Here is a 25,239-nt window from a genome sequence, read left to right as displayed (position 1 = left end):
CTGAAGAACTATCCACCCATTTCCCTCCTAAGCCACGTATATAAGCTGTTCTCAAGAGTGATCACGAACCGACTTGCGCGGAGACTCGACGAATTCCAACCACCGGAGCAGGCTGGGTTTCGGAGCGGATACGGCACCATAGACCACATCCACACAGTGCGGCAGATTATACAGAAGACCGAAGAGTATAATCAGCCCCTGTGTCTAGCATTTGTGGACTATGAGAAGGCCTTTGACTCGGTTGAAATCTGGTCTGTTTTGGAGTCCCTGCAGCGTTGTCAAGTAGATTGGCGATACATCCAAGTGATGAGATGTCTCTACGAAGCCGCTACAATGTCGGTCCAAGTACAGAATCAGCAAACAAGGCCCATACCGTTGCATCGAGGAGTGAGACAAGGGGATGTTATTTCCCCGAAACTGTTCACTAATGCAATGGAGGATATGTTCAAGACGCTGAACTGGAAAGGACGCGGCATCAACATCAATGGCGAACACATCTCTCACTTGCGATTTGCTGACGATATCGTCATCATGGCGGAGACGCTGCAGGACCTACAACAGATACTGAACAACCTGGCTGAATCTTCTCTACGCATCGGCCTACGGATGAACTTGGACAAAACCAAGGTCATGTTCAATGAACATGTTCTACCGGAACCGATTCATTCTTTATTTGAAAGATACTTTCAGGAATATAAAATATCCAATTAAGTAAAAAAATAAAAACATAGTCCAAAAATTCTCTTATAAGATTATATTAAAATATTTTGAACTCATACCTATACTAACAATGTAACTATGTAACAACCTTTTACCTCCCTAAGGGATGATTTTGTAAATAATATATTATATAGGTGCGGAAGCGTTCATGGTCCTTCCCGCCTGGTACTTATTGTGGTGGAGCTCGATCCCGAAGTGCAGTAGTCTCGTATTGTGACGTGTCGGCGGCGCGCGCGTCCAATCCAAAGCACTTTGATTTATATATGTCACCGTAAGATTACAAACATCGTTAGATTACAATCTATCTCGAGAGATTGTAAACTGTCGAATTATTGTAAACCGTAACACCTGATTGCAATTTAACGCATTATTTTTCGCTATATTATAATCTATCGATGAGAAATTGTCAAATTGTCAACTGTCCGAAAGCTCTCCCTGATTGGTCAGTCTTTTTGTAAGATCGAGAGCGATGTAGAGCGGTCAAATTGTCAACTGGCGTAGAACGGAATGCATCTTGCGCGCTGATTGGTAGAACGTCAAAAAAGACAATGTTCTTTGCAACTCCCGGTGTCACAGCTCTTTGACGTGCAAAAATAAGTGATGGTTTAATTTTTTATAAAATCAAAAATTGTACTTAATTTTTAAGACTCAAATTACACACAATTAAAAATTGTATTAAAAATTGAAGTTAGTGACGAAAACGAATCGCTGCAAAACCGACTCCACGTAGTCTTGTCTGCCCTACCCCTAGAGTGCAATTCAAAACCGCGTAGGCGCGGAGGGGCGAGGCGGCCTGCGAGCTGAGGCGCAGGTAGTTTCAGCGCTCGCCGCCGCGGCTGAGGCTGGCCGGCTCTGCCGGCCAGCAAGCCGAAGCTGCGGTGGTGAGCGTGAAAACCATCTGCGACGATAAGCTCGCATGGGACCGCCGGAGCCCCGCAGCGCCGGAGCCGTGACAGAAGTTATGCTTGCTGCATGTTGCATGCTTACTTCCATGCTGGGTCAATTAATATGGGATGTGTTATATTTTAAACAAAAAACTCAGTAGGTACGAGTTAAAAAATTAGAAGGTAAATAAATATTTTTATGATGTCATTTAATAGTATTTAAGAAGTTTACTGTTAGAATGCATGCTACAAATTTAGATGCAAAAAAATAACCATCATGCTGAGTTGTATTTAGAGTGGAAGATAACTCGTGGCTAAGATAGTATTATTTAGATGCTCGACGCTTTATTAATTGTGGCTGACTTAGTAATTTAGAAGGCAACATACATTTTTGGGGGCGAATAATGATATTAAAAAGAAGCCTGTTTAATTAGCACCCCTTTTATTTTATTTTTAAATATTAGTTTGTATTTGAAGACAAAATACCTAACTGTATTTTTATAAGAGTTATTTTTATATAAATTTAATACTTGAAGAATTTTTGAAGAGCATTTATTTTATTTAACTGACACCTCTATTTCATTCCTAACTCTACGGGAACTCCATGGGAACAGAACGGCTGGTCGTGATTGGTCGATCTTACAAAAAGACTGACCAATCAGAGAGAGCTTTCGGACAGTTGACAATTTGACAATTTCTCATCGATAGATTATAATATAGCGAAAAATAATGCGTTAAATTGCAATCAGATGTTACGGTTCACAATAATTCGACAGTTTACAATCTCTCGAGATAGATTGTAATCTAACGATGTTTGTAATCTTACGGTAACATATACATTGTCAAGCCGGTGCTACTTAAGTATATATGAAGCGGTGTGTGCAATAATATGTTACTCAAATGTTGTGAGTGTGCGCATGCGCGTCAGAGGTCACTCGTTATCTGCTGCAGCGCACTACTGTTGTGCTGTTGTACAGAGAGACACCACTGTTACATTGTTATTGTGTATAATTATTGTTTGTTTAAGGAGATACACTCTAAAACATTTACTTATTGAAATACAAGCAATTCCTAATGATTATTAGGAAGGAATGTACCTAGTTAGGAGTAAGTATCTAAAATCAACACTATAATTTTATTTTATAACCATTAACTAAGTATCACCTCTGTTTACAAATGTTATTTGTTGATGCGTAGCGGGCGTGTGTGTGTGTGTGTGTGTGTGTGTGTGTGTGTGTGTGTGTGTGTGTGTGTGTGTGTGTGTGTGTGTGTGCGTGTGTGTGTGCGTGTGTGTGTGCGTGGGTGTGTGCGTGCCCTGCCGCAAATATAAATGTTGTGCATAATATCATGTGTAGTTTGATTGGTTCGCCTCCTCTCATCTCATGGCTGCTCCTAGTTACTTACTACAGACCCGTAACAGGCTACTATTTTTATCTATGTGCGGGAAGTAGTACCTATGTACCCCTGGGACGCGGGTGATCCACGTGTTTAGATATTGGGATAGATTTCATTAATATGAGGTCAGTTTTATACATTGAATTGATACACTTGAAAAAAATATTGCCAGCGCTCTAATTAAAGGATAAATAATAGAACCCATTTCTAGCATTTTTGGAATTTTAGACAGCGTTTGTGTACCTAAACATTGTATGTATCTTGGGCTATATAGGTAACTTAGTCTTTGTTTCATTGAAATCGATTTAGTCCACCGAAAGTTATAATTATTTAATGAAATCAAGTGAGTCAGTTACTGGCTGTAACGTCGTTTGTGTGGGGAGCTGCTAACTGGGGCCCGATTCTCCTAAGTTAATAATGTCAAAATCGAATAGAAATCGAATCGCAATATGATCGCAATAGCAGTTTTAACAATATCGGGCATTCTGCTACTAATAAAGACCAATCGTATTCGATTGTCATTTGATCGGTGTGCGATTTTGGTGATTTTGGTCTATACGGTAGTTTGATTTACAATCATTTGCAGACAAAATGATTCATTATTGAATGACAGAAAAGGATAAAAACGTTTATTTCAAAGAAAAAATAGCGGAATGCCACATACGCTTCAATCGTAATCGAGTCGGGATTGGATCTCAGTCGAACCGAGTCGAACGTGAATCGTATGTCGCTTAAGTAAAATTAGGAGAATCGGGCCCCAGTTAGATCAACACGGAGTTTGTAATTCAGGATGCGATGAGCGATGAGTGGTCATTACTATTGCAGTTTACAGGGCCCCGATTCTCCTAAGTTATAGTTCGGCCATTCAGAGAATGCGTTCCTGACACGTCGCGATTGAACTGACGACGTAACTTTGCAATGGCGTTGCAGTTACGATAAAAATATTTTTGCTGGTTGTTTACCGTTTTAACAATTGAGGAGCATTAAAACAACATTATTATATCAATAATCAATGAATGTTATTACGTCGTCAGTTCAATCGCGACGTGTCAGGAACGCATTCTCTGAATGGCCGAACTATAATAATGTCAAAATCGAATAGAAATCGAATCGTAATATGATCGTAACAGCAGTTTTAACCATATCGGGCATTCTGCTACTAATAAAAGACCAATCGTATTCGATTGACATTTGATTGGTGTGCGATTGGTCTGCTATTTTGGTGATTTTGGTCTATACGGTAGTTTGCTGTACAATCATTTTGCAATCGTAAATCATTTGCAGACAAAATGATTCATTATTGGATGACAGAAAAGGATAAAAACGTTTATTTCAAAGAAAAAATTGCGGAATGCCACATACGCTTCAATCGTAATCGAGTCGGGATTGGATCTCAGTCGAATCGAGTCGAACGTCAATCGAATGGCGCTTAAGTAAAATTAGGAGAATCGGGCCCCAGTGATGATGACACCTGCTTATAATATAAAATACACTAATGCTTATAATATAAAATAATGGATCAATTTGAGTTCCCGTTTATTTTATAATTATAATTATTCAGCAAAATAATCAGTTTACCATTTATTTAGATTAGGCATTCCATTAATGCGGTAGACAGGCTCTGTGATTTCAATCACAAACGTAGGATTCATTCATTCGCGCACGCCAACAGTCCCGTGCGTGAGTGACTGGCGACGGAAGTGTCCCCCCGCGCCCGGCGCCCTGCGCCCGCGCCTCGCTCGCTGTCAGCCGCGTCAGTGTCATCAGTGTGTGTCAGTGCGTCCGCGCGACGGGACGCGTGTAGTGCTCGCGCCGGAGCCGGCGACAGTCAGCGAGACACGATGAGCGCGCGAGCGGCGGCCTGCGCGCTGCTGGCGCTGTGGCTGTGCGCGCGCGGCGGCGCCGAGCGGGCGCTGCTGGCGCCGGCCGCCTACGAGCTGGAGTCCGCGCTGGAGCTGAACGACGCGGCGCGCGCGGACCGGGAGGTGGGCTACCGGCTGCGCGCCACGCTGCACGTCGACACGCCCTGGGCGCAGCCGCCGCACTACCTGCTGCGGCTCCGGGTCAGTCTGCCGGCCTCACTGCGGCCCACAGGTTCCTCACAATCCGCCGATGTCAACCGAATCATTGTATGTGCTTGTAGTTGGAGTCTCCCAAGCTGTACCTGAGAGGCAAGCATGTGAACGCAGACTTCATGCCGTACGACTCCGTGTGGGACGAGTACAGTGACTCCACGTTCTATGCGCACTGGACGAACGGGCTCATCCAGACGGCCTACCTGGACACCAGCGACCTGCCTGATGTGCTCAACTACAAGAAGGCACTGCTCAGTCTGTTTCAGGTAATACATTGCTATCAAGTATGATTCCATTAACCATATCAATATTCATATTGCAGTGATATGAATAATTTTATTACAATACATTTTGAATTATCTGTTTTAATTATTTCATGAATTTATGTTTAGTTGTGCAGTGATGCTGATAAGTATGTTTTCACTTGCAGATCCAACAGTTGGAGGGAGAGCACAATGAGACAGACTTGTCGGGCCCCTGTATGGTTCAGTACGAGACCATCTCTCCGCAGGTTTTCAGGAAGATCAAGGTGAGTGACAATGTCCACTCTATCCAATGCATAACTTTGTAGCTAATTTAATGAAGATTTAATTGGCAACTATGTCCTTGGTATGTTATATACGAATAATGTAAATAAAGAAAAAAGTCTAAATCAAAATTTATTCAAAGTGGCTGAAAAACTACACTTTTCAAGAGTCTAAATTACATGTCCAAAATGCTTGTCCTCACTTTCTATGTGATTTTGCTGTGAATTGAAATATTAGTATTATACAAATTGACAGGAAACATGGGTTAGCATAGTTAGAGAATACAAATGCCGACAGATGCGGTGCTCGTGCGACGCAGGCGGCGTGAGCGCGCGGCGCGTGCTGCGCTACTCGCTGGAGCAGGGCCGTCTGCGCGAGCTGTACGCCGACGAGCTGCTGGCGCTGCCGCCCGCCGGCCTGGGCGTCAAGGCGCGCTCGTGGCACCGCCTGGCGGCCCCGCGCGCGGCGCCCGGGCCCCGCTCGGCCGGGCCCCAGCCCCCCGACCTGGCGGCGGCGCTGGCCGCGCTGCCCGCCTCGCTCGCGCCGCAGCCGCTGGCGCTGTCGTCGCCGCCCGCCGACGATGACGTGGAGGTGAGCGATAGCGCGGGGTCGCAACACCTCTTATCTCCTGCGCAAGACCTCATACTTTTATTATTTATGTCATTACTTATTATTTCAGCTATACTCGATCTGAGTTGGCACTTAACTAAAGATAAACAATGTTGATAATCATTTTTAGGGTTCCGTACCCGAAGGATAAAACGGGACCCTATTGTTTTCGCTCCTCTCCGTCTGTCCGTCCGTCCTTCCGTCTGTCACCAGGCTAAATCTCATGAACCATGATAGTTAGAGAGTTCAAATTTTCACAGATGATGTATTTCTGTTGCCGCTATAACAACAAATACTGAAAACTAGAATAAAATAAATATTTCGGGGGGCTTCCATACAACAAACATGATTTTTTTGCTCATTTTTGCTTGATATCCATAAATATATGTGTATATAGAATATTAGTTTGGATGGTACGGAACTCACGTGCGCGAGTCCGGCTCGCACTTGGCTGGTTTTTATTATTTAACAAATCAGTTTAAAAATTGTATGTTTCTTCTAAATCAATGTGGGTAATAACCCTAACATGTGATATATCATTGCATAGGTATTTATGAAAGGAGACTACCAAAATAATTGATTGATATAAAAAAAAGTTTCATATTTCATAATGTTAATATTTTCAGAAATAATAGCTCCGAAAGTTGAAAAGAATGTCCCCCCACCTCTAAACTTTTTCAAATGTAGAACTTCATAAAGACTTCTAGGAAAATTATTTTGAACTTGATTGGTTGAACAGTTTTTGAAATATTTTACAAAATAATTTCTGATCTAAGTTTGTAAGTTAACCGTTATTGTTTTTAAAATAGTTATTTGAGTGCAAAGTTGCTTTTTAACCGCGGGCTCAATTTTGATGACCGAGCAAGCGAAGGATTGAGCGATAGCGAGGGAATCAAAAGAGCACAAGCTGAAAAATCTGTAACTTTTCATCCCACCTCATCGAGGAAATATATAAATAGATGAAACTCAAAAAAAGAAAATGGCACGCACGACACACATGGCAAAACAATAAATAGTTATTTGTTATACAAGAGTGCAAAGTTGCTTTTTAACCGCGGGCTCAATTTTGATGACCGAGCAAGCGAAGGATTCTAAAATTGAAACACGAGCGTAGCGAGTGTTTCAATAATTACAATCCTGAGCGTTAGCGAGGGAATCAAAAGAGCACAAGGTGAAAAATCTTTGCACTCGAGTGCAACACGTAACTTTTCATCCCACCTCATCGAGGAAATTACTTAATGCAAAAAAACAAAATGGCGCGCACATATGAGTATCAAATTAAAAAGAAGTACCTATTAAAGTTCATTTATTTGAAAACTCAGTTTAAAAATGAAACGAGGTTAAAAATCTATGTAAAAACAATAATAAAAATGGGAAATTATAAGTGTAGCCACAAAATTATTTATTGGACACATGATTAAACTTCTAATTTTATAACTAAGCAACGGGGAAATGACATAGCCTCGTATAAACTAGTCTTTTTTACAACGCCAACTAAATATTCTATAGAAAGCTTCAAGTAAAGATCATCAATTATTGTGACTTGTCCTTATACATTGTCATCTAATTTACTAACTCTGCCTCGTTTTTAGTATATTGCCATTTATAACCTTCAATTAAAAAAACATTGTATTAAAAATTGAAGTTGAACAAAGAAGAAGAAAACGAATCACTGCAAAACCGACTCCACGTAGTCTTGTCTGCCCTACCTAGTAGCTCGGCGACCGGCACGACGCGTCGCGCGCGATCAGTTGCCAACGCGTTACTAACTGGTTAGCAGTGTTGCCAGATGCCTTGAACCGTTTATCTGTAGTAGAAACTGATAAAATCTGTTTAAATCTGTATACTATTTTAACTTAAACTCTGTACAATAAAATAAAACAAAAAATAGAATTATTAATCATGTATTAAATAAGCAACAACAAATTAATAAAATTGACTTTTTATGTACTGAAGTACTTACATATGTACTATAAAATTTAAATATTAATTTAAACAAACAACTCTAACTCACACATTTGCAATAATCACACTAAAAATTACTTTATTATTTACAATCATACATATTTTTGTTAAATTAAGTAATTTATTATCAACCTCGAGGCTATAGCAAGGTTTTGCACCAATCAGTTGCTTTGTATGTAAAAGACCTTCGATAGTAGTGGTATTAAGTCTATTGCGTTGTTTGGATTTTATCAAATTTATAGAAGAGAAGATCCTCTCTACGGCGGCACTGGAATGAGGTAGACTTAGTATCGCAGAAACAAATTTTGACAGAGTAGGGTACAATTGATTGATGTAGTTAGCAGGGTCACGGGCTGCAGTGACTTTACACCAGTAGGTTTCGACGTCTTCTGATTCATCAGGGGCTAGGTCTTTATTATTACGCAAAAACCGCCACTCTGTGTCAAGTTGTTGTAGTTCATTGACTGAGATCAAATTTGGGAACTTTACAGCCAAAGCGACCAATGAATTTATTTTACGAGACTTAACGACATGTGGGTCAAGAAACTGCATTTCTTTAATGACATCATTGCTGAAATCATATCTTTTTTTGATCTGCTTTGCCCCTTCAATAAAGAAGTCAAGACATTTGAGTTTAAATGCTTTAATATCATCTTGGTTTAAAGTGTTTGAATTCGTGGAGGCAAGGGAGGCTGATACCTTCGCTCCTAGGTAAAGGTTATCTATTGGTTTATAATGACGTGGATTGTCAATCTGAATTAATCCGGCTTCTGTTCGCGAAACATATTCGTCGTCCATGTAACATTCCAATAAAGATTTATAAACCGTTACCATATTGTTATGCAATTTATGAATTTGCGGCCGTTCTGACTGCATCAGCTTATTCATATTATTAAATAACTCTAATGAAAATTCCAAAAACTCTAAATACAGCTTATTATATGGATTGTTTAATCTAAACAAGATGGAATCAGCATTCAAGTGGTCCGTAAGAGCGGCTTCGGTGAAATATAATTTGAGTGCGGCATACTGTTCTAGAATACGGCAAACTGCTGCTCTTAGCGAAAGCCATCGAGTTTGAGCAGGATGAAGTATTTTATGGGGCTTTAGATCTAAGAACTGCTGAAACTCTTTTAGAATTCCAGTTCTTTTGGGGCTGTTATTAAAATAACTATAAATGTCTCTTATGAGAGTTTCGGGCTCTCTTGACAATTTTAAACACGCATACGATGCACAAAGACGGAATGAGTGACATACACACTTCAATACAAACAGATGAGGGTTTTCGGCAACTAGACGGGATGATAATGAATTGTGCTGTCCCATCATGGCATTCGCACCATCAGCTGCAAATCCGATAAAATTGTCCATTGGGATTTTATTGTCACTAAAAACTTTTTTAATATGTTGGTACAGCTTTTCGCCAGTAGCCTCTTCAAGGGGTATTAGACAAACAAATGCATCCTCCACTTTGCTTTCAAAAAATCGTGCTAATATGCATAAACGCTTAACACATCCCCTATCAGTGCTTTCATCGACGATCAAAGAAAATTTAAGGTTTCGTAACTTTTCCATTAACATCTGTTTTGCAGTTATGCCAGTCACATTCTTTAGAATAGCTGAAGTTTTTGTTCTGTCACAACTAATACTTTTTGCAATTTGTGAATCGGGACACACGTTTTTTAGCAATTGAGGCAAGTGTTCCATAACGTTCATGGGAATATTATGTTCAGCTATAAACGCTGCGAGCAAAATCTCTCCTCTTTTGACTGGTTCAATGTTTTTGTTTGAAAATAAATCTGTCAATAATGTTTGCGAGCTAGATCCACCAGGACTTGAATTTATGTGTTTGTTTGTTTTTGTGTGTCTAAAGAGATCATTCTTCCCAGCACTTCCAATTGAAAGATCTGTGTTACAAAATGTACAAAAAGCAAAGTAATCACCTTTATTACTAGGTCTCAACCACGCCTTGTAGGAAGAATACTCCATCCAGTTCCGATTAAACTTTTGCATCACTCTGGGTTTTTTAGATGCCATAATGGTTAACAAAAACACAATAATAAGCACTGAGTTCTTTCGCGACTCGCTCACTCGGCTCACTCTACACGCATTCGTTCTCGCAACGAGAGCAAAGTATCATAAACAGCACGCAAAGACCTCCGGGGACTTTCCCAAGTATAGCGAGTGACACTTGTAATGCTGCCATACTAAAAATATACGTTGTTATATAGTGAAAGTTGACCATAAATAATAGAATTATGCAATGATGTGTGTACTAAACATGATTGTATATTTTTTGCTTCGTTCTATTTTGAGTTGAATAATTTTATGGTAATTTCATCAATCGAGTTAGAAAACTCTGTATAGAAATCTGTATCCAGTGCTAATCCGTATTACACATCAAAAATCTGTATAAATACGGAGAAATCTGTATATATGGCAACGCTGCTGGTTAGTGACTAGTCGCGTCGTGTGCGAACCTATATGGCAATGTATGGGCGGTGACGCTCAAAAAATTCGTTACTAATGTGAGTTTGTGATTAGTTCCTTTTCAGTAGCTCCATGTGCGGAGGGCCTTACTTTCGAAAACGAAAACAAAAAGATATGATATGCTATCAATAGCAACTACATTCTATGAAAACCTTTACTCCAGCAAGAACCAAATAGTAAACACCGACTTAAATAACACCGACGCGGTTCCACCTGTACTAATAGGAGAAATATACAAGGCAATAGAAACAGAAGAAGGATAAAGCTCCTCCCGGCCCTGATCATATTAGCAACGAATTACTCACAGATTGTAAAAACGAGCTAGTACCACTACTTAAACACGTTTTCAACGACATATTGCACACCGAGGAAATTCCTGCACAGTGGACTACATCAACAATAATCCTACTCCATAAAAAGGGTGACAAAGGAGAAATTAACAACTACAGACCAATAAGCCTAATGTCGAACATTTTCAAAATTTTTGCAAAAATAATCTTAAGGCGAATAACCAAAACTCTTGATGAAAACCAGCCCAAGGAACAGGCTGGCTTCCGGTCCGGCTATTCAACATTGGATCATATACTAACGGTAAGACAACTTTTTGAAAAAGCCAAAGAGTTTAAAGTGCCGCTCTACTGATGCTTCATCGATTTCAACAAGGCATTTGACTCAATAGAACACAACAGTATCTGGCAATGTCTGAAGAAACAAGGAGTCGACCAGAAATACATTAGGATTTTAAAAAGCATATACACTAACAGTACAGCAAGAATACAACTAGAGAAACAAGGGAAACAAATAATCATAAACAGAGGCGTACGCCAGGGAGATCCACTGTCACCTAAATTATTCACAGTTGTACTGGAAGATATCTTTCGGAGACTGGAATGGGACCACTACGGACTTAACATAAATGGCGAAAATCTTACACACTTGAGGTTCGCTGATGACATAATAATACTGGCAACGAGCAAAGACCAACTATAATACATGATCACTGATCTGGATAGAGAAAGCCGCAAGGTAGGTCTGACGATGAACACTCCAAAAACCAAAGCTATGACAAACGCACTGGAAGACACTATTCTTGTAAACGGCCAACCAGTAGAGTTTGTAAAAGAATACACTTACTTGGGTCAACAAATCTCGGTCACTGATATAATGGCAAAAGAAATCGACACAAGGATTGGAAGTGCATGGAAACGCTACTGGGGGCTCAAGGAAATAATGAAGAATACAGAAATCAAAACGTACCTACGTCAAAACAAAACACTTGTATACTCCCAGTCTTGACATATGGCTGCGAGACCTGGGCTCTCACCAAAGCGCAATATAAAAAACTCGAAACGTGTCAGACGGCAATGCAATGCAATGCAATGCAAAGCATGCTAAATATAAGAAAAACTGATAGAATAAGCAACACCACTATCCAACCAAAGACGCATGAAAATTGAGAATGTCACTCAAGGGCGGATCCAGCTTCGGCGCCAGGGGGGTTCACACAGTTGTGGTCAAGTCACAAAAAATATTATATTGTAGCGTATACTTCTTTTAATATTTAAAGTACTAGTATAAATACAATAAGCGCGATCGTAGCGAGCTCGAAATTTTTACGAATGTTAAGAAAAGTGTTTTCATGTAGAAAATGGCCCGAGCAGAGTGAGCGCAATTTCTCGTATACTACACACACGTGTCAAACAAAAAAGCGCGAGCGAAGCGAGCGCGAAAATTTTTGCTCAGGTCAAGGACTAAGGTTAAAAACCGGCCAAGTGCGAGTCGGACTCGTGCACGAAGGGTTCCGTAAATTACAGTTAAATCAACCTATCTCAAAAACTATAAGAGATACTTTGATCAAACCAAAAATCGTTGAAAGAGTTAATTAGCATGCATCACCTCTATTTTTTTTAGAATTTTATACCCCCTAGTTATAAAAATAGAGGGGGGGGGGACATACTTTTTACGACTTTGAGAGCTGATATCTCAAAAACCGTTCACTTTAAGAAAAATGTTTTTTAGAAAACTTTATATCATTTTAAAAGACCTTTCCATTGATACCCCACACGGGTATGTACATCGAAAAAAAAATTTCATCCCTCAGTTACATGTATGGGGGGCCCCACCCCCAATTCTTTTTTTTACTATTTAGTGTCATATTTTTGTAGCGGTTCATACAACACATATTCCCATCAAATTTCATCACTGTAGTACTTATAGTTTCCGAGTAAATCGGCTGTGACAGACGGACAGACGGACAGACGGACAGACGGACATGACGAAACTATAAGGGTTCCGTTTTTGCCATTTTGGCTACGGAACCCTAAAAAGTGTTTTTGTGTAGAAAATGGTCCGAGCTGAGCGAACGCGATTTCTTGGACATAATCACAGATGGGAAATTGAAAAAAGCGCGAGCGAAGCGAGCGCGAAAATTTTTTTTCAGTTCGAGGACGTAGATAATTTTTTCAGGTTGAAGACTAAACGTTTGAAAAGTGTTGTGTACACAGAAAAGGGCGCGTACGTTTTTTATTGCAGCAACAGTTAAACATTTTCATTTTCAATTGTCTTACTCTTGGTAAGGGTTCATGAGATCAGGGCCGTCTCTAGCTCATGTAGCGCCTGGGTGCAATCATCACCCAAGCGCCACCTATGTACCTATTGAAAGATTTTGAGTAGTATTAGTTAGTTTAGTAGTATAAGTGATATTGATCGAAGTACTTTACAAGGAATATAAATAAGAACGTTCGAACGAAGTCACTTTTTTGGTAGGTAAAGGACTTAAAAAAATGTTTCCAAATCATTGTAGGCTCAAACTGTTGGCCAGATTTAAGTTATGAAAGTCGAGACAGGACAACGTAATCGTAAAAATTAGCGCGAGCGAAGGGAGCGCGCAAATTTTTTAATTTTGGGACACAAAAAGTTCATAAGTTTTAAAAAGCGCTGTAAAGGAACAAGCAGTCGGAAGCGCAAACTGTTTTGTTTTTGAGGACTCCATTAATATTTTTTTTTGCTTTATTATTTGACTTATGAAGTTTTTTGCGCCTACGACACAAAAGCACCTGATTAAGTATCTACATTGTAAAGTAAAGTAGCCGCGAGCGCAGCGAGCGCGAACTTTTTTAAATTATTTGTTTGAAGACTCACAAATCAGACTGGGAGTTACGTAAAAATAAAAAGGAACCGTGATTAGAGCGAGTGCCATTTGTGTTCGTTGATTCGGTGCGTCAATAAAAAGAATAAACAATCAGAAATACAGTACAGACACAGCCATTTACTAGCGTAGCGTGCTAGAATTTTTTCACTTAGTTGGAGGATGTTAAAAGTTAAAAATAATCAAAATGATCAATCCAACAAAGCGAATGCGACTTTTTTGTCAGTATCATGATACAATGTGGAACTTCCTTATCGAACGGTGTAATTTCTTCGAAATTTCCTGGTGGTGGGGCGTCCCACGGCGCCCCTGATATCGAGGCGCCCGGGTTATTCGCACACCCTGCACCATAGGTTAAGACGGCCCTGCATGAGATACAGCATGTAATGTAGACAACCCGGACAGCGGATTCTTAGTAACAGGGTCCCGTTTCCTCCTTTTGGGTACGGATAAAGAGTAAATAAAGAATAGAGAGCGAGCGTTGCGAGCACGAATTCTTCAGCAAAACTACTCTACCTGTAAGTATGTAGGTATCTACCTATTCACTCGGAATAAAAATTATCTTATACTTATAACAAAATCATAAAACATCGTGTTTAACCATTTCAATTATTTAATTGGTCCTCTTAGGTCCTGAACCTGGCCCAGGGGGGGGTCATGACCTTGTGACCTACCCCCTGGATCCGCCGTTGATGTCACTACTAGAATGAGGAAACTAAAGTGGTAATTGTATATAAATAATAAAACTCATTGGCGATCATAAAGTAACAAACCCTCAAGTAATCACTGAAGCTTTCAACAACTATTTCATAGATAAAATAAAACCCACCCAGAGATCCGATTACAGTAATAATTCAAATGTAGATAAGTATGAGCAATCAATTTTTCTGGCTCCAAGTTCACCACACGATATTATGAATATTATAAGATCCCTCAAAAATACTAGTAGCGTAGGGCACGACGAAGTATCTACGAAGATACTTAAATACGTTGCGAGTTCAATCTGTGAACACCTATAGTTCGGCCATTCAGAGAATGCGTTCCTGACACGTCGCGATTGAACTGACGACGTAACTTTGCAATGGCGTTGCAGTTACGATAAAAATATTTTTGCTGGTTGTTTACCGTTTTAACAATTGAGGAGCATTAAAACAACATTATTATATCAATAATCAATGAATGTTATTACGTCGTCAGTTCAATCGCGACGTGTCAGGAACGCATTCTCTGAATGGCCGAACTATAAGTCATATTTTAAATCTATGTATAGTCACGGGAACATACCCGGACGACCTAAAGGTATCAGTCGTTAAACCTCTATTTAAGAAGGACAATAGGGAACTACTAGAATGTTATAGACCAGTCGCATTACTATCAATATTCTCTAAAATATTTGAAAAATATATAAATGACAAAATTTACAATTTTTTAGAAAAACACAATATTTTAGCATATGAGCAAAAAGGTTTCCGCAAAAACAAAACGATAAATATGGCAATTTATAATTTCATAAAAAATGTTATCACAAATATGGATAATAAAAGACCAGTCTGCGCAATATATTGTGATATGACACAAGCGTTTGATTATGTGAATCATGATATCCTATTAAAAAAGTTGGAAGATTACGGTATAAGAGGAAATATATTAGCACTCATGGAGTCCTATTTAAAGAACAGAAAACAGTATACGGAAGTAACACGAATAGATTTAAAGAATAAAAAAGAAGAAATACTTAAATCAGATGTACGTTCAATTAAGTTCGGTGTGCCACAGGGAAGCGTTCTGGGCCCCCTCCTATTTCTCATATATATTAATGATCTGCCCAAAGTCACACGACATCCAATGACGCTATTTGCTGATGATAGCACTGTCGTTATTGAATCAGAAAATAAGAGTATGAGTTTATATGAAAATGAAATTAATGACACTATTTCCTCGATAATCAATTGGATGACCAATAATAACCTAAAAATAAATCTAAGCAAAACTAAAATTATGTGGTTCAGCCAACGTAAAGCCACTCCCCAATTAAATATTAATTATAAAGGTACACCACTGAGCACTACAGAAAAAGCAAAATTTCTAGGCGTAACCATTGACACAAAATTAAACTGGAAGGCTCATTCTGAAGAACTTAATAAAAGATTAAGTACATCGTCGTATGTCCTATGGAAACTTTCATATGTCGTGAATTCAGACGCATTAGTTACGGCATACCATGGCATCGTAGGGTCTGTGTTAAGATTTGGCATATTATTCTGGGGCAACTCCACGAATAAGCAAATGCTGTTCAAATCCCAAAAAAGATGTATCAGGGCAATGTTTGGATTAGATATCACAGACAGCTGCAAGCCTTATTTTATAAAACATAAAATTTTAACGCTACCATCTTTATTTATTTATGAAACTGCAATCTTCCTAAACACCTAATATTATGACATTTTTTCTTTATCGATTATAATTGCATCATTACAATCATATTTGTACGCTGTTTAATAACGGCAAAACATGATGATTCTTATTTATTATACCTTTAACACCTTGTATACTCATGTTTTACAAATAAAATATCTTTTATCTTATCTTTATCTTTAATGGTCCGGCCACATAGTCAGAGGCATTGACAAAACAAACACATAATATCTTGGTACTCTAGGGACAAGAAAAGAAATCGAGGAAGACAGTATCGAAGATGGGATGACGAAATTAAAAGCATAGCAGGGAATATATGGACTAGAAGAGCTCAAAGCAGAGCAGAGTGGAAGGAAATGGAGGAGGCCTTTGCCAAAGTTGGGCAAACAGACCAGGATGTTGGTGTCATCAACTCGTCAGAGTTGTTAGATTAAGATTGTATGCTGTAAACAAGGTCTGAATAAAGGCTATTTTTAGTTATTTATTTTATTTATAATCTCAACATACCTACGCGTAGTTTTTACAAAATAATAACCTAATTTACCGAGAGATGTCGCTGTACTTGGCGGGGTCGGGATTCGTATGAGCTATAATCGGGAAACTACGAAAAGCGTTTTGTACAACGAGTGTTCGATTTAGAGTAACGACAATGTGTTTCGACAGGAGCTGGGCGCGGCGCTGCGGGAAGAGAGCTCCTCACTCGCCAGCTCGGAGCCCGGCGCCGGCGGCACCGCGCCCGCCGCCCGCGCGCTGCTGCGCCTGCTGCCCGCCGCGCGCGCCGCCAACTCCTCCGCGCTGCTGCACCTGCTGCGCCGCGACGACGCGCTGCCGCTGCTGTGCGTACCGCACGCTCCCACTCTAGAAACTGACATAGCTTCAATGCGACTAAAAATATATTAATTACACTAAATAAACCTAAGTAATAATAACGTTTATGTACGGCGTTGTCAGGCCGGAGCTGTGCCGCGTGCTGGGGCTGGCGGGCACCCGCGCCGCGCACTCCGCCGTCGCCGACTTCCTGCAGCTGCACTCGCGCGACCCGCTCGCCGCGCTCGCCGACACCTACCTCGCCGCCTTCGCACTGGCGCCGCGTCCCGACGTGAGTATATACCCGCCGCGTGTGTGTCTGTACCCGCCCGTACCGCGCCTGTACCGCCCCCCGCGCCCGCAGGACTGGGCCGTGCAGGAGGTGCTGCGCCTGGGCGACGAGGCGCGCGCCGACACCGTGCGCGCCAGTGCGCTGCTGGCCGGCGCCGCGGCCGCACGTGCCGGCCCCCGCGCCGCCGCCGCGCGCGACCAGCTGGCGCGCGGCCTGGCGCGCTGCCGCGACGCCGCCTGCCGCGCGCTGCGCCTGCTGGCGCTCGGCAACCTGCGCCGCGCCGACTGCGCCGACCTGCTGCTGGAGCACGCCGAGCGCGCGGACGCGGCGTCACTGGCCGCCGTGACCGCGCTGGCGCGCCTGCCGCCCGCCGCGCTCACGTTCTCGCGGCTGGACCGGCTGAGCGCGCTGGCGCTGCGGGCGGGCGCGGCGCTGGAGCTGCGCGCGGCGGCGCTGGAGCTGGTGGTGGATCGGCGCGCGGCAGTGCCCACGCCGCTGGCGAGCGTGGCGGCGGCGCTGCAGGCGGAGCGCGGCGCGGACGCGCACGAGCTGCGGCGCGTGCTGTGGGGGCGCGCGGAGGCGCTGGCGGCGGCGCCGGGGCGCGAGGAGCTGCGCGCGCTGCGCGGGCGGCTGGCGCCGGCGCTGCGCGGCTGGGACGCGCGGGCGGCGGGCGGCACGTCGGCGGTGCTGGCGCGGGCGCCGGGCTGGGGCGGCGCGGGCTGGCGCGCGGAGCTGCGCTCGGCGCAGGTGGCGCGGGCGGGGCTGCTGCGCCGCGGCACGGTGCGGCTGCTGTTCACCGACGACGATGACGCGGATGAAATGTTCGACGCTCTCACTGTGAGTACTCCTTCTATGTCGTCTCAGTACCTTCATTGAATTCAAATAATTTATTTCAGTCTACTGTCTATTTTCCCACGGTATCACGCGCTTTTTGAAAAAATGCTCTATATTTAACGAGCTATCTAGCCATATCGGTCTCGTTGGTGGTGGACTTTTGGATTGTAATCGCCCATTGTAATTTAGGCACTTCATGCTAAATATGCTATATTTTTATTTACTTCAAGGCTTTATTTACCTACTTAAAGAAAAAGGACAGAAAGTAAGTATAAGGCTCGAGCGAAGCGAATTTTTGTTAGATGAAAACAGTTTCTTACTACTCTCCTAACACGCTTTAGCATCTTATAAAATTAAATTGCGCAGTCAAATCAAATATTTAAAATTGTATTGAACTCAAAGTCTTCTTGAATCTATTGTTTTCTTATGTAAGTTTTTTGTCCGTGACTGTTTGTTTCCTAAATAAAATAAAATAAAAATCATCTCATTATTGTCGGTTAATAAGGTAGAACATCGTGTAATACCACTCACAGATTACTATAATAGTTACTACGGTAATACTCCATTTGTGGGATGAAAAGTTACGTGTTGGACTCAAGAGCAAGCAAAGGTTCAGTGGCGAGGCGTCCTTATAAGCCGATTCCCATCGGCTTCCCTTTCGAATTTCAAGAAAGAAGCATAGGTATAAGTTATAATATAGATATAGGTATAATTAATATAATCATTTAAACCACACAATTTAAATATGTAGGTATAACAAAACGCCTACCACCGCAAAAAAAATTGTCTATAAATTACTTGAAACATTTTGCTCCTACTAAACAAGCCGCGGCTTCCTCCTCCATACAAAACTACGCTTGCGTGACGTCATCCACGCCGCGCCGCGCGATGTTCGCGGCATAAGGGCGAGCGGTAAGCCGGCTCACGGAGCGGGTTCCAGCCAACCAAAACTCGCGAGTGAACGAGAAAGAACGCGTCAAGAGTAGAGTAGCTATATCTGTCTACGCGCGAGTGACAGCGCTTAAACTCTCAAATAAGTAAACAAACAAATCAGACAAATTCACTCTCATTCTTCTTTTTTGTTTTAAATAATACCATTAACAATTTGTTCTTTGTACTACTTAATTGAATTTATTAGTGTGTGTATCATTTAGAAATAACATAGTTCGTGTGTGTACAATATTTTATGTTAGTTTAAGTGTTTTAGTTACATTATGTTAACATAGATGGCGTTGTGCATTTTTATGCAAATCCTGAATCGCGGTGTTAAGATTCTCCGCGATTTAATGACCCTACTTGGGAATTGATAATTTTTGTGTTCACCAAGTACATAATTTTGATTAAGTAGTTGGCAGTATCATTACTTCCTACTAATCCCCGCAATCGCACTGTGACCTGGTACTCAGTACAAGTACAGTGTGTGTAGTGAAAAAAATAGAGGTACCTACGTCGAAATGAGTTACTTTGATACGCAGACAGTTTGCATCAGGTTTCTTTTTAGTGTACCTACTTTTAAAACTTAACTAGGATAGCATTTATCGCATTAGACTGTTTTCCGACAGATTATTTACTTTAGGAAGGAACTTATTTTTCAAGGTTAAGTTTTGAGAATAAAAACGTGTTATAAAACTCGGGCACGCCGCTCGGGTGAATTACCTACCAATAATATATGTCAATATTAAAATTTCTAACGTCCTGACGGATTTATGAAACACATACCTACGATAACAATGGCTAACAGGCCGTTGTAAATTAAATACTTAAAAGGTATTGTTTCTAGTGCCAACTTTTCTCAGATTCTAGTAGTTAATATACCTAACTAAAGATAATAAAGTTTTATAGATATTAATAATCTGCCGAATTCCTCGAGAAAACATGTTCAAACTATCAGTCTCTCAGTCAGTCCTAAAAGGTGGACTGAGAAATTACCTCCATTACCTCTCCCCCCCATCCCTGAGTACTCCCCCCCCAGTTTTTTTTTGCTGCGGCTTCCCTATTTCATTAAACCACCCTTCGCCACTGCAAAGGTTTATCACTTTGTGCTTTTTTCATTGTCTCGGTATCGCTCAGGATTTTAATTTTTGAATTCCCCGTTAGCTTGGTCATTAGAATTGAGCACGCGGTTGAAAAGCAACTTTATACTCTTGTATGATGAGAAGTGACTGTTGTTGAAAATCGTTGCAGGTGGAGGTGTGGACCAAAGGCTTGGAAGCATTCAGCGGCGCCAGCAGTGAGGACGCGGACAGCGGCGCCGGCAGCGAGGACGGCGGCGAGGAGGCGGAGGGCGGGCTGGCGCTGTCGGTGGGCGGCGCGCGCATGCGCGACTTGCAGCTGTTCCGCGGGCAGGCGGAGCTGCTGGGGCACGTGTGGGCCGGCACCGCGTCCGCGCCCACGCCGGCGCTGCGCGCGCTGCTGCCGCTGCACGAGCACGCCGCCGCGCTGCCGCTGGCGGCCGGCGCCTGGGCGCGCGCACACACGGGCGCGGGCGCGGCGCTGGCGCTGGACGCGGCGGCCACGGTGTCGCTGTGGTGGCGCAGCGCGCGCGCGGAGCTGGCGGTGCGGGCGGCGGGCGCGGGCGCGGCGCGGCTGGCGGTGCGCGTGCGCTGGGCGGCGCTGGAGGCGCGCGCGGCGCTGGGCGCGGCGCCGCGGCTGCGGCTGGGCGCGGACCTGGACTTCTACTCGGGCGTGGCGCTGTGCGTGCGCGCGAGCTCGGCGCCGCACGCGCTGGAGCGCGAGGTCACGCTGTCCCTGCAGGCCGGCGCGCGGCGCCTGCGCGTGACGCGGCGGCGGCGCGAGAGCACGGCGCGGGCGGGGCGCACGCTGTCGCTGGGGCGCCGCAACGACGCCACGTGCCGCACGCTGCGCGAGCCGGACGACGCCGCCGAGCAGTAGCCGGCGCCGGCAGCCGCCGCATCGCTACACCGCGCACCAAAGATAGCTCCACTTAGTCACTTAGAAGATTGATACCAACGAGACGCCAAGTACATTTATATACGTAGTCGACTGCATTTATTCGAGATCTGAACGCCGATCTAAGAACCTATTTATATTTCTATTTTTATGAAGAAAATTACTATTTTTGATTAATGTTTATTAAAATAATTATGAAATATACCTCCTATATTATTAAAAACTCTGTTCCCTAAAATAATTTAATGATATACTAACTATTGAAATGTAGAGATATAGTTTAAATCAAGATAAGACACAAAAACGAATAATGTCGTTTGAAGGCATTAATATAAAAAACCTAAGATGCACATTCCTCAAAAACGTCCTCACAAAATGAGCGCAACATTCAAAATTGTGCACTCATTTCAAACTTACAAATAATGTTGCCATCTTTTTTGTGCCTACGAAACCGATTTGTTGAATCGAAACCTAACTTTGAGCAACGCAACTAAGCAAAACCTAAGTTTAAGTAACCTAACCTAGTGAAACCTAAGTTTAAGTAACCTAACCTAGTGAAACCTAACTTTGAGTAACCTAACCTAGTGAAACCTAAGTTTGAGTAACCTAACCTAGTGAAACCTAAGTTTAAGTAACCTAACCTAGTGAAACGTAACTTTGAGTAACCTAACCTAGTGAAACCTAACTTTGAGTAACCTAACCTAGTGAAACCTAACTTTGAGTAACCTAACCTAGTGAAACCTAACTTTGAGTAACCTAACCTAGTGAAACCTAACTTTGAGTAACCTAACCTAGTGAAACCTAACTTTGAGTAACCTAACCTAGTGAAACCTAAGTTTGAGTAACCTAACCTAGTGAAACCTAACTTTGAGTAACCTAACCTAGTGAAACCTAAGTTTGAGTAACCTAACCTAGTGAAACCTAAGTTTGAGTAACCTAACCTAGTGAAACCTAACTTTGAGTAACCTAACCTAGTGAAACCTAAGTTTGAGTAACCTAACCTAGTGAAACCTAACTTTGAGTAACCTAACCTAGTGAAACCTAACTTTGAGTAACCTAACCTAGTGAAACCTAACTTTGAGTAACCTAACCTAGTGAAACCTAACTTTGAGTAACCTAACCTAGTGAAACCTAACTTTGAGTAACCTAACCTAGTGAAACCTAACTTTGAGTAACCTAACCTAGTGAAACCTAACTTTGAGTAACCTAACCTAGTGAAACCTAACTTTGAGTAACCTAACCTAGTGAAACCTAACTTTGAGTAACCTAACCTAGTGAAACGTAACTTTGAGTAACCTAACCTAGTGAAACCTAACTTTGAGTAACCTAACCTAGTGAAACCTAAGTTTAAGTAACCTAACCTAGTGAAACGTAACTTTGAGTAACCTAACCTAGTGAAACCTAACTTTGAGTAACCTAACCTAGTGAAACCTAACTTTGAGTAACCTAACCTAGTGAAACCTAACTTTGAGTAACCTAACCTAGTGAAACCTAAGTTTGAGTAACCTAACCTAGTGAAACGTAACTTTGAGTAACCTAACCTAGTGAAACCTAAGTTTGAGTAACCTAACCTAGTGAAACCTAAGTTTGAGTAACCTAACCTAGTGAAACCTAACTTTGAGTAACCTAACCTAGTGAAACCTAACTTTGAGTAACCTAACCTAGTGAAACCTAACTTTGAGTAACCTAACCTAGTGAAACCTAACTTTGAGTAACCTAACCTAGTGAAACGTAACTTTGAGTAACCTAACCTAGTGAAACCTAACTTTGAGTAACCTAACCTAGTGAAACCTAACTTTGAGTAACCTAACCTAGTGAAACCTAACTTTGAGTAACCTAACCTAGTGAAACGTAACTTTGAGTAACCTAACCTAGTGAAACCTAACTTTGAGTAACCTAACCTAGTGAAACCTAACTTTGAGTAACCTAACCTAGTGAAACCTAACTTTGACCAACCCAACATGTAGAAACCTAACTTTGTGCAACCTAACGAAGCGAAACTTTGAGCTTTGAGAAATTTAACTTTGAGCAATAAAACTACCTTTGATTAATTAAATCTAATTAGATTGCTGGATTCGATAAATTGGTTGGTTTTACTATGTTGGTAAACACAAAGTTTGGTTTGACTACGTTAGATTGCTGGTTTCGATAGGTTGGGATGCTCAACGGTAGGTTTAACTACGAAAGGTTGCTCAAAGTTAGGTTAGGTTAGGTTAGGTTAGGTTAGGTTAGGTTAGGTTAGGTTAGGTTAGGTTAGGTTAGGTTTTTTTTTTTTTTTTTTTTTTTTTTAATACCGCAAAAGTTCCTCTGACGGAATCAGAGACTTTGTTTGTCTTTTTTTATTTTTAATTTTCTTTGCTGTGGACAAAGACGCTCCGGATTAATCCGAAGCGTTTCTGTCCACGACAGTTTTGCAAATTTGTTCAGCAAACGTAAGAAAATCGCCTCTTAATTTTTTATTTGCGATGAGCTCGTAGGCTCTACTGGCTGCCACATCTGTCTCGAGTCTTTGGGCGAGGTCAAATCGTTTTCTCTCGAATATAGGGCACTGAAATAGAATGTGCTGAACGGATTCCTCAACCGCAGGGTCGCAGACGCATGACGGGCTCTCCCGACACTTGAAGCGGTGCAGGTATTGGGAGAACCCCCCATGGCCTGTAAAGATGTTAGTTAAGATTCCCTGCGGTTGTATTTTTCGCACCAGACGATATGCCTCCCTCGCGTCCGGGAAGAACACTCTCGTGACGGAGGCCGTCTCGCCCGTTTTGTATCTCCGGTTCCATTCGTCAAGAGAGTCTCCACGAAGTTCACTCCTGACGAATGAGACCGGGCACCGGTCATAGTCAGGCTTCCTCCGGCTCGAGAGTGCTGCTTCTTTTGCTAGCTCGTCGGCGCGCTCGTTGCCATCGATGCCGGCATGGGCCTTGATCCAGAACAAGGTCACAGCTTTGCCACGGGTCAAGGCCACGCTGAGGTTTCGGCGCGCCTCGATTGCGAGGGAGTGCATAGACCCGGGATTGGTTACAGTCTGCAAGGCCGCCCGTGAGTCACTATAAATGCCGCAGCTCTCCGCTCCGCTGTTCATGGCTTCGCTAGTGGCCCTGCATATGGCCAGAAGTTCAGCCTGGTAGACTGTGCAGTACGCTGGCAAGCTCAGTTTTCGGCTCCGCAGTTCAGTCTGGTTGTCCCATATGGACAACGCAGCACCGACTCTGCCCTGGAACTTGCTGCCGTCTGTGAAAATTCTGAGCGACTGCACGTTGTGTTGGTCTACCAGGCTTCGGTCATCTAGACACCTGAAGTTCAGGTCCATACGCAAGGCGGGGTGTGGTAGCTCTGCAAATCCAACCACCCGCTCGACCTCCCGGTCTCCCAGCACTAGCCGGGTTGACCCTTTGCGAGCCTCATATAGGCCGGCTGCTTCCTTGACGCGTAGGTCCAGAGGTAGTAACCCGGCGAGTAGTAGGGCCGAGTTTAGGGAGACGGTGCGGTAGGATTTGCAGATCTTCTGTGCGAAGCCCCGCTGGACGGTGTTTAAGAGCTTGCGGACACAAATTTTTTGAGCGGCGGGCGACCATGCAGCTGCGGCGTATAGGATGACGGGCTCCACTGCTGCCGTATAGATTGTGCGGACGACGTCGGGGTGCAGTCCCCAGCTTATTTTTGCAGCTCGTTGGAGTTGCTTCGCGATATTGAGGGCCTTCCTACAGACGTTGGCGACGTGGGTGTTAAAGGTCAGCTTATCGTCTATAGTCAGGCCCAAGATCTTTATTTCGCGAGACATGCCAATGTCGACCCCGCCCATGCGCAGGAGTGGGGTGTCATGCTTAAGCTTGTTTGTCAGCAGCATTGCGCAGGTCTTGTGCGGCGCAAACTTGAGTTTGTTTCTGACTCCCCACCCCTGAACAAACTCGAGGGCGGCATTGGCATGTCGCTGCACCTCCAGCGCAGTATCCCCGGCAAACAGCAGAACCACGTCATCGGCGAACGCCTGGCACACAACCCCGCGGTCATGTAAGTTCTTGAGGAGGGGATCTAGGAGGACGTTCCAGAGTATCGGCCCGCTGATCGAGCCTTGGACGCAACCCTTTTGCGTGTTTCTACAATGTTCGACTCCGGCATACCTTAGTCGCACACATCTGTCGCCAAGGTAGCTGTCGAGTAGCCG

General features: G+C 42.9%; 1 protein-coding gene and 2 long non-coding RNA genes across 5 annotated transcripts; 1 reads left to right on the top strand and 2 right to left on the bottom strand.

The window, feature by feature from the left end:
* Positions 1 to 4,575: 4,575 nt before the first annotated feature.
* Positions 4,576 to 21,275, top strand: LOC124638746 (microsomal triacylglycerol transfer protein). 3 transcript variants are annotated; one of them, XM_047175815.1, is made up of 8 exons: positions 4,582 to 5,062; positions 5,143 to 5,340; positions 5,505 to 5,603; positions 5,899 to 6,192; positions 16,892 to 17,064; positions 17,180 to 17,327; positions 17,400 to 18,164; positions 20,346 to 21,275. In XM_047175815.1, the coding sequence occupies exons 1-8, from the start codon at positions 4,841 to 4,843 to the stop codon at positions 21,051 to 21,053; spliced, it is 2,607 nt and encodes an 868-aa protein (XP_047031771.1). In that variant the 5' UTR covers positions 4,582 to 4,840; the 3' UTR covers positions 21,054 to 21,275. The 3 variants fall into 3 exon arrangements, with proteins under 3 accessions (XP_047031772.1, XP_047031771.1, XP_047031770.1); XM_047175816.1 differs by having other exon boundaries at positions 4,576 to 4,984; positions 17,180 to 18,164; XM_047175814.1 differs by having other exon boundaries at positions 17,180 to 18,164.
* Positions 5,721 to 10,383, bottom strand: LOC124638747. The gene is made up of 3 exons (XR_006985400.1): positions 10,119 to 10,383; positions 7,920 to 8,029; positions 5,721 to 6,229 (listed from the first exon to the last, which is right to left on the bottom strand). It is a non-coding gene; the product is annotated as an uncharacterized LOC124638747 (long non-coding RNA).
* On the bottom strand, positions 16,699 to 17,306 carry LOC124638749. The gene is made up of 2 exons (XR_006985401.1): positions 17,169 to 17,306; positions 16,699 to 17,093 (listed from the first exon to the last, which is right to left on the bottom strand). It is a non-coding gene; the product is annotated as an uncharacterized LOC124638749 (long non-coding RNA).
* Positions 21,276 to 25,239: the final 3,964 nt, after the last annotated feature.

This window comes from Helicoverpa zea, chromosome 18, assembly GCF_022581195.2.
Source record: "Helicoverpa zea isolate HzStark_Cry1AcR chromosome 18, ilHelZeax1.1, whole genome shotgun sequence".
NCBI classification, from domain to species: domain Eukaryota; kingdom Metazoa; phylum Arthropoda; class Insecta; order Lepidoptera; family Noctuidae; genus Helicoverpa; species Helicoverpa zea.
Note: the sequence above shows the minus strand (reverse complement) of the source record. Positions and strands in the feature narration are given on the sequence as shown.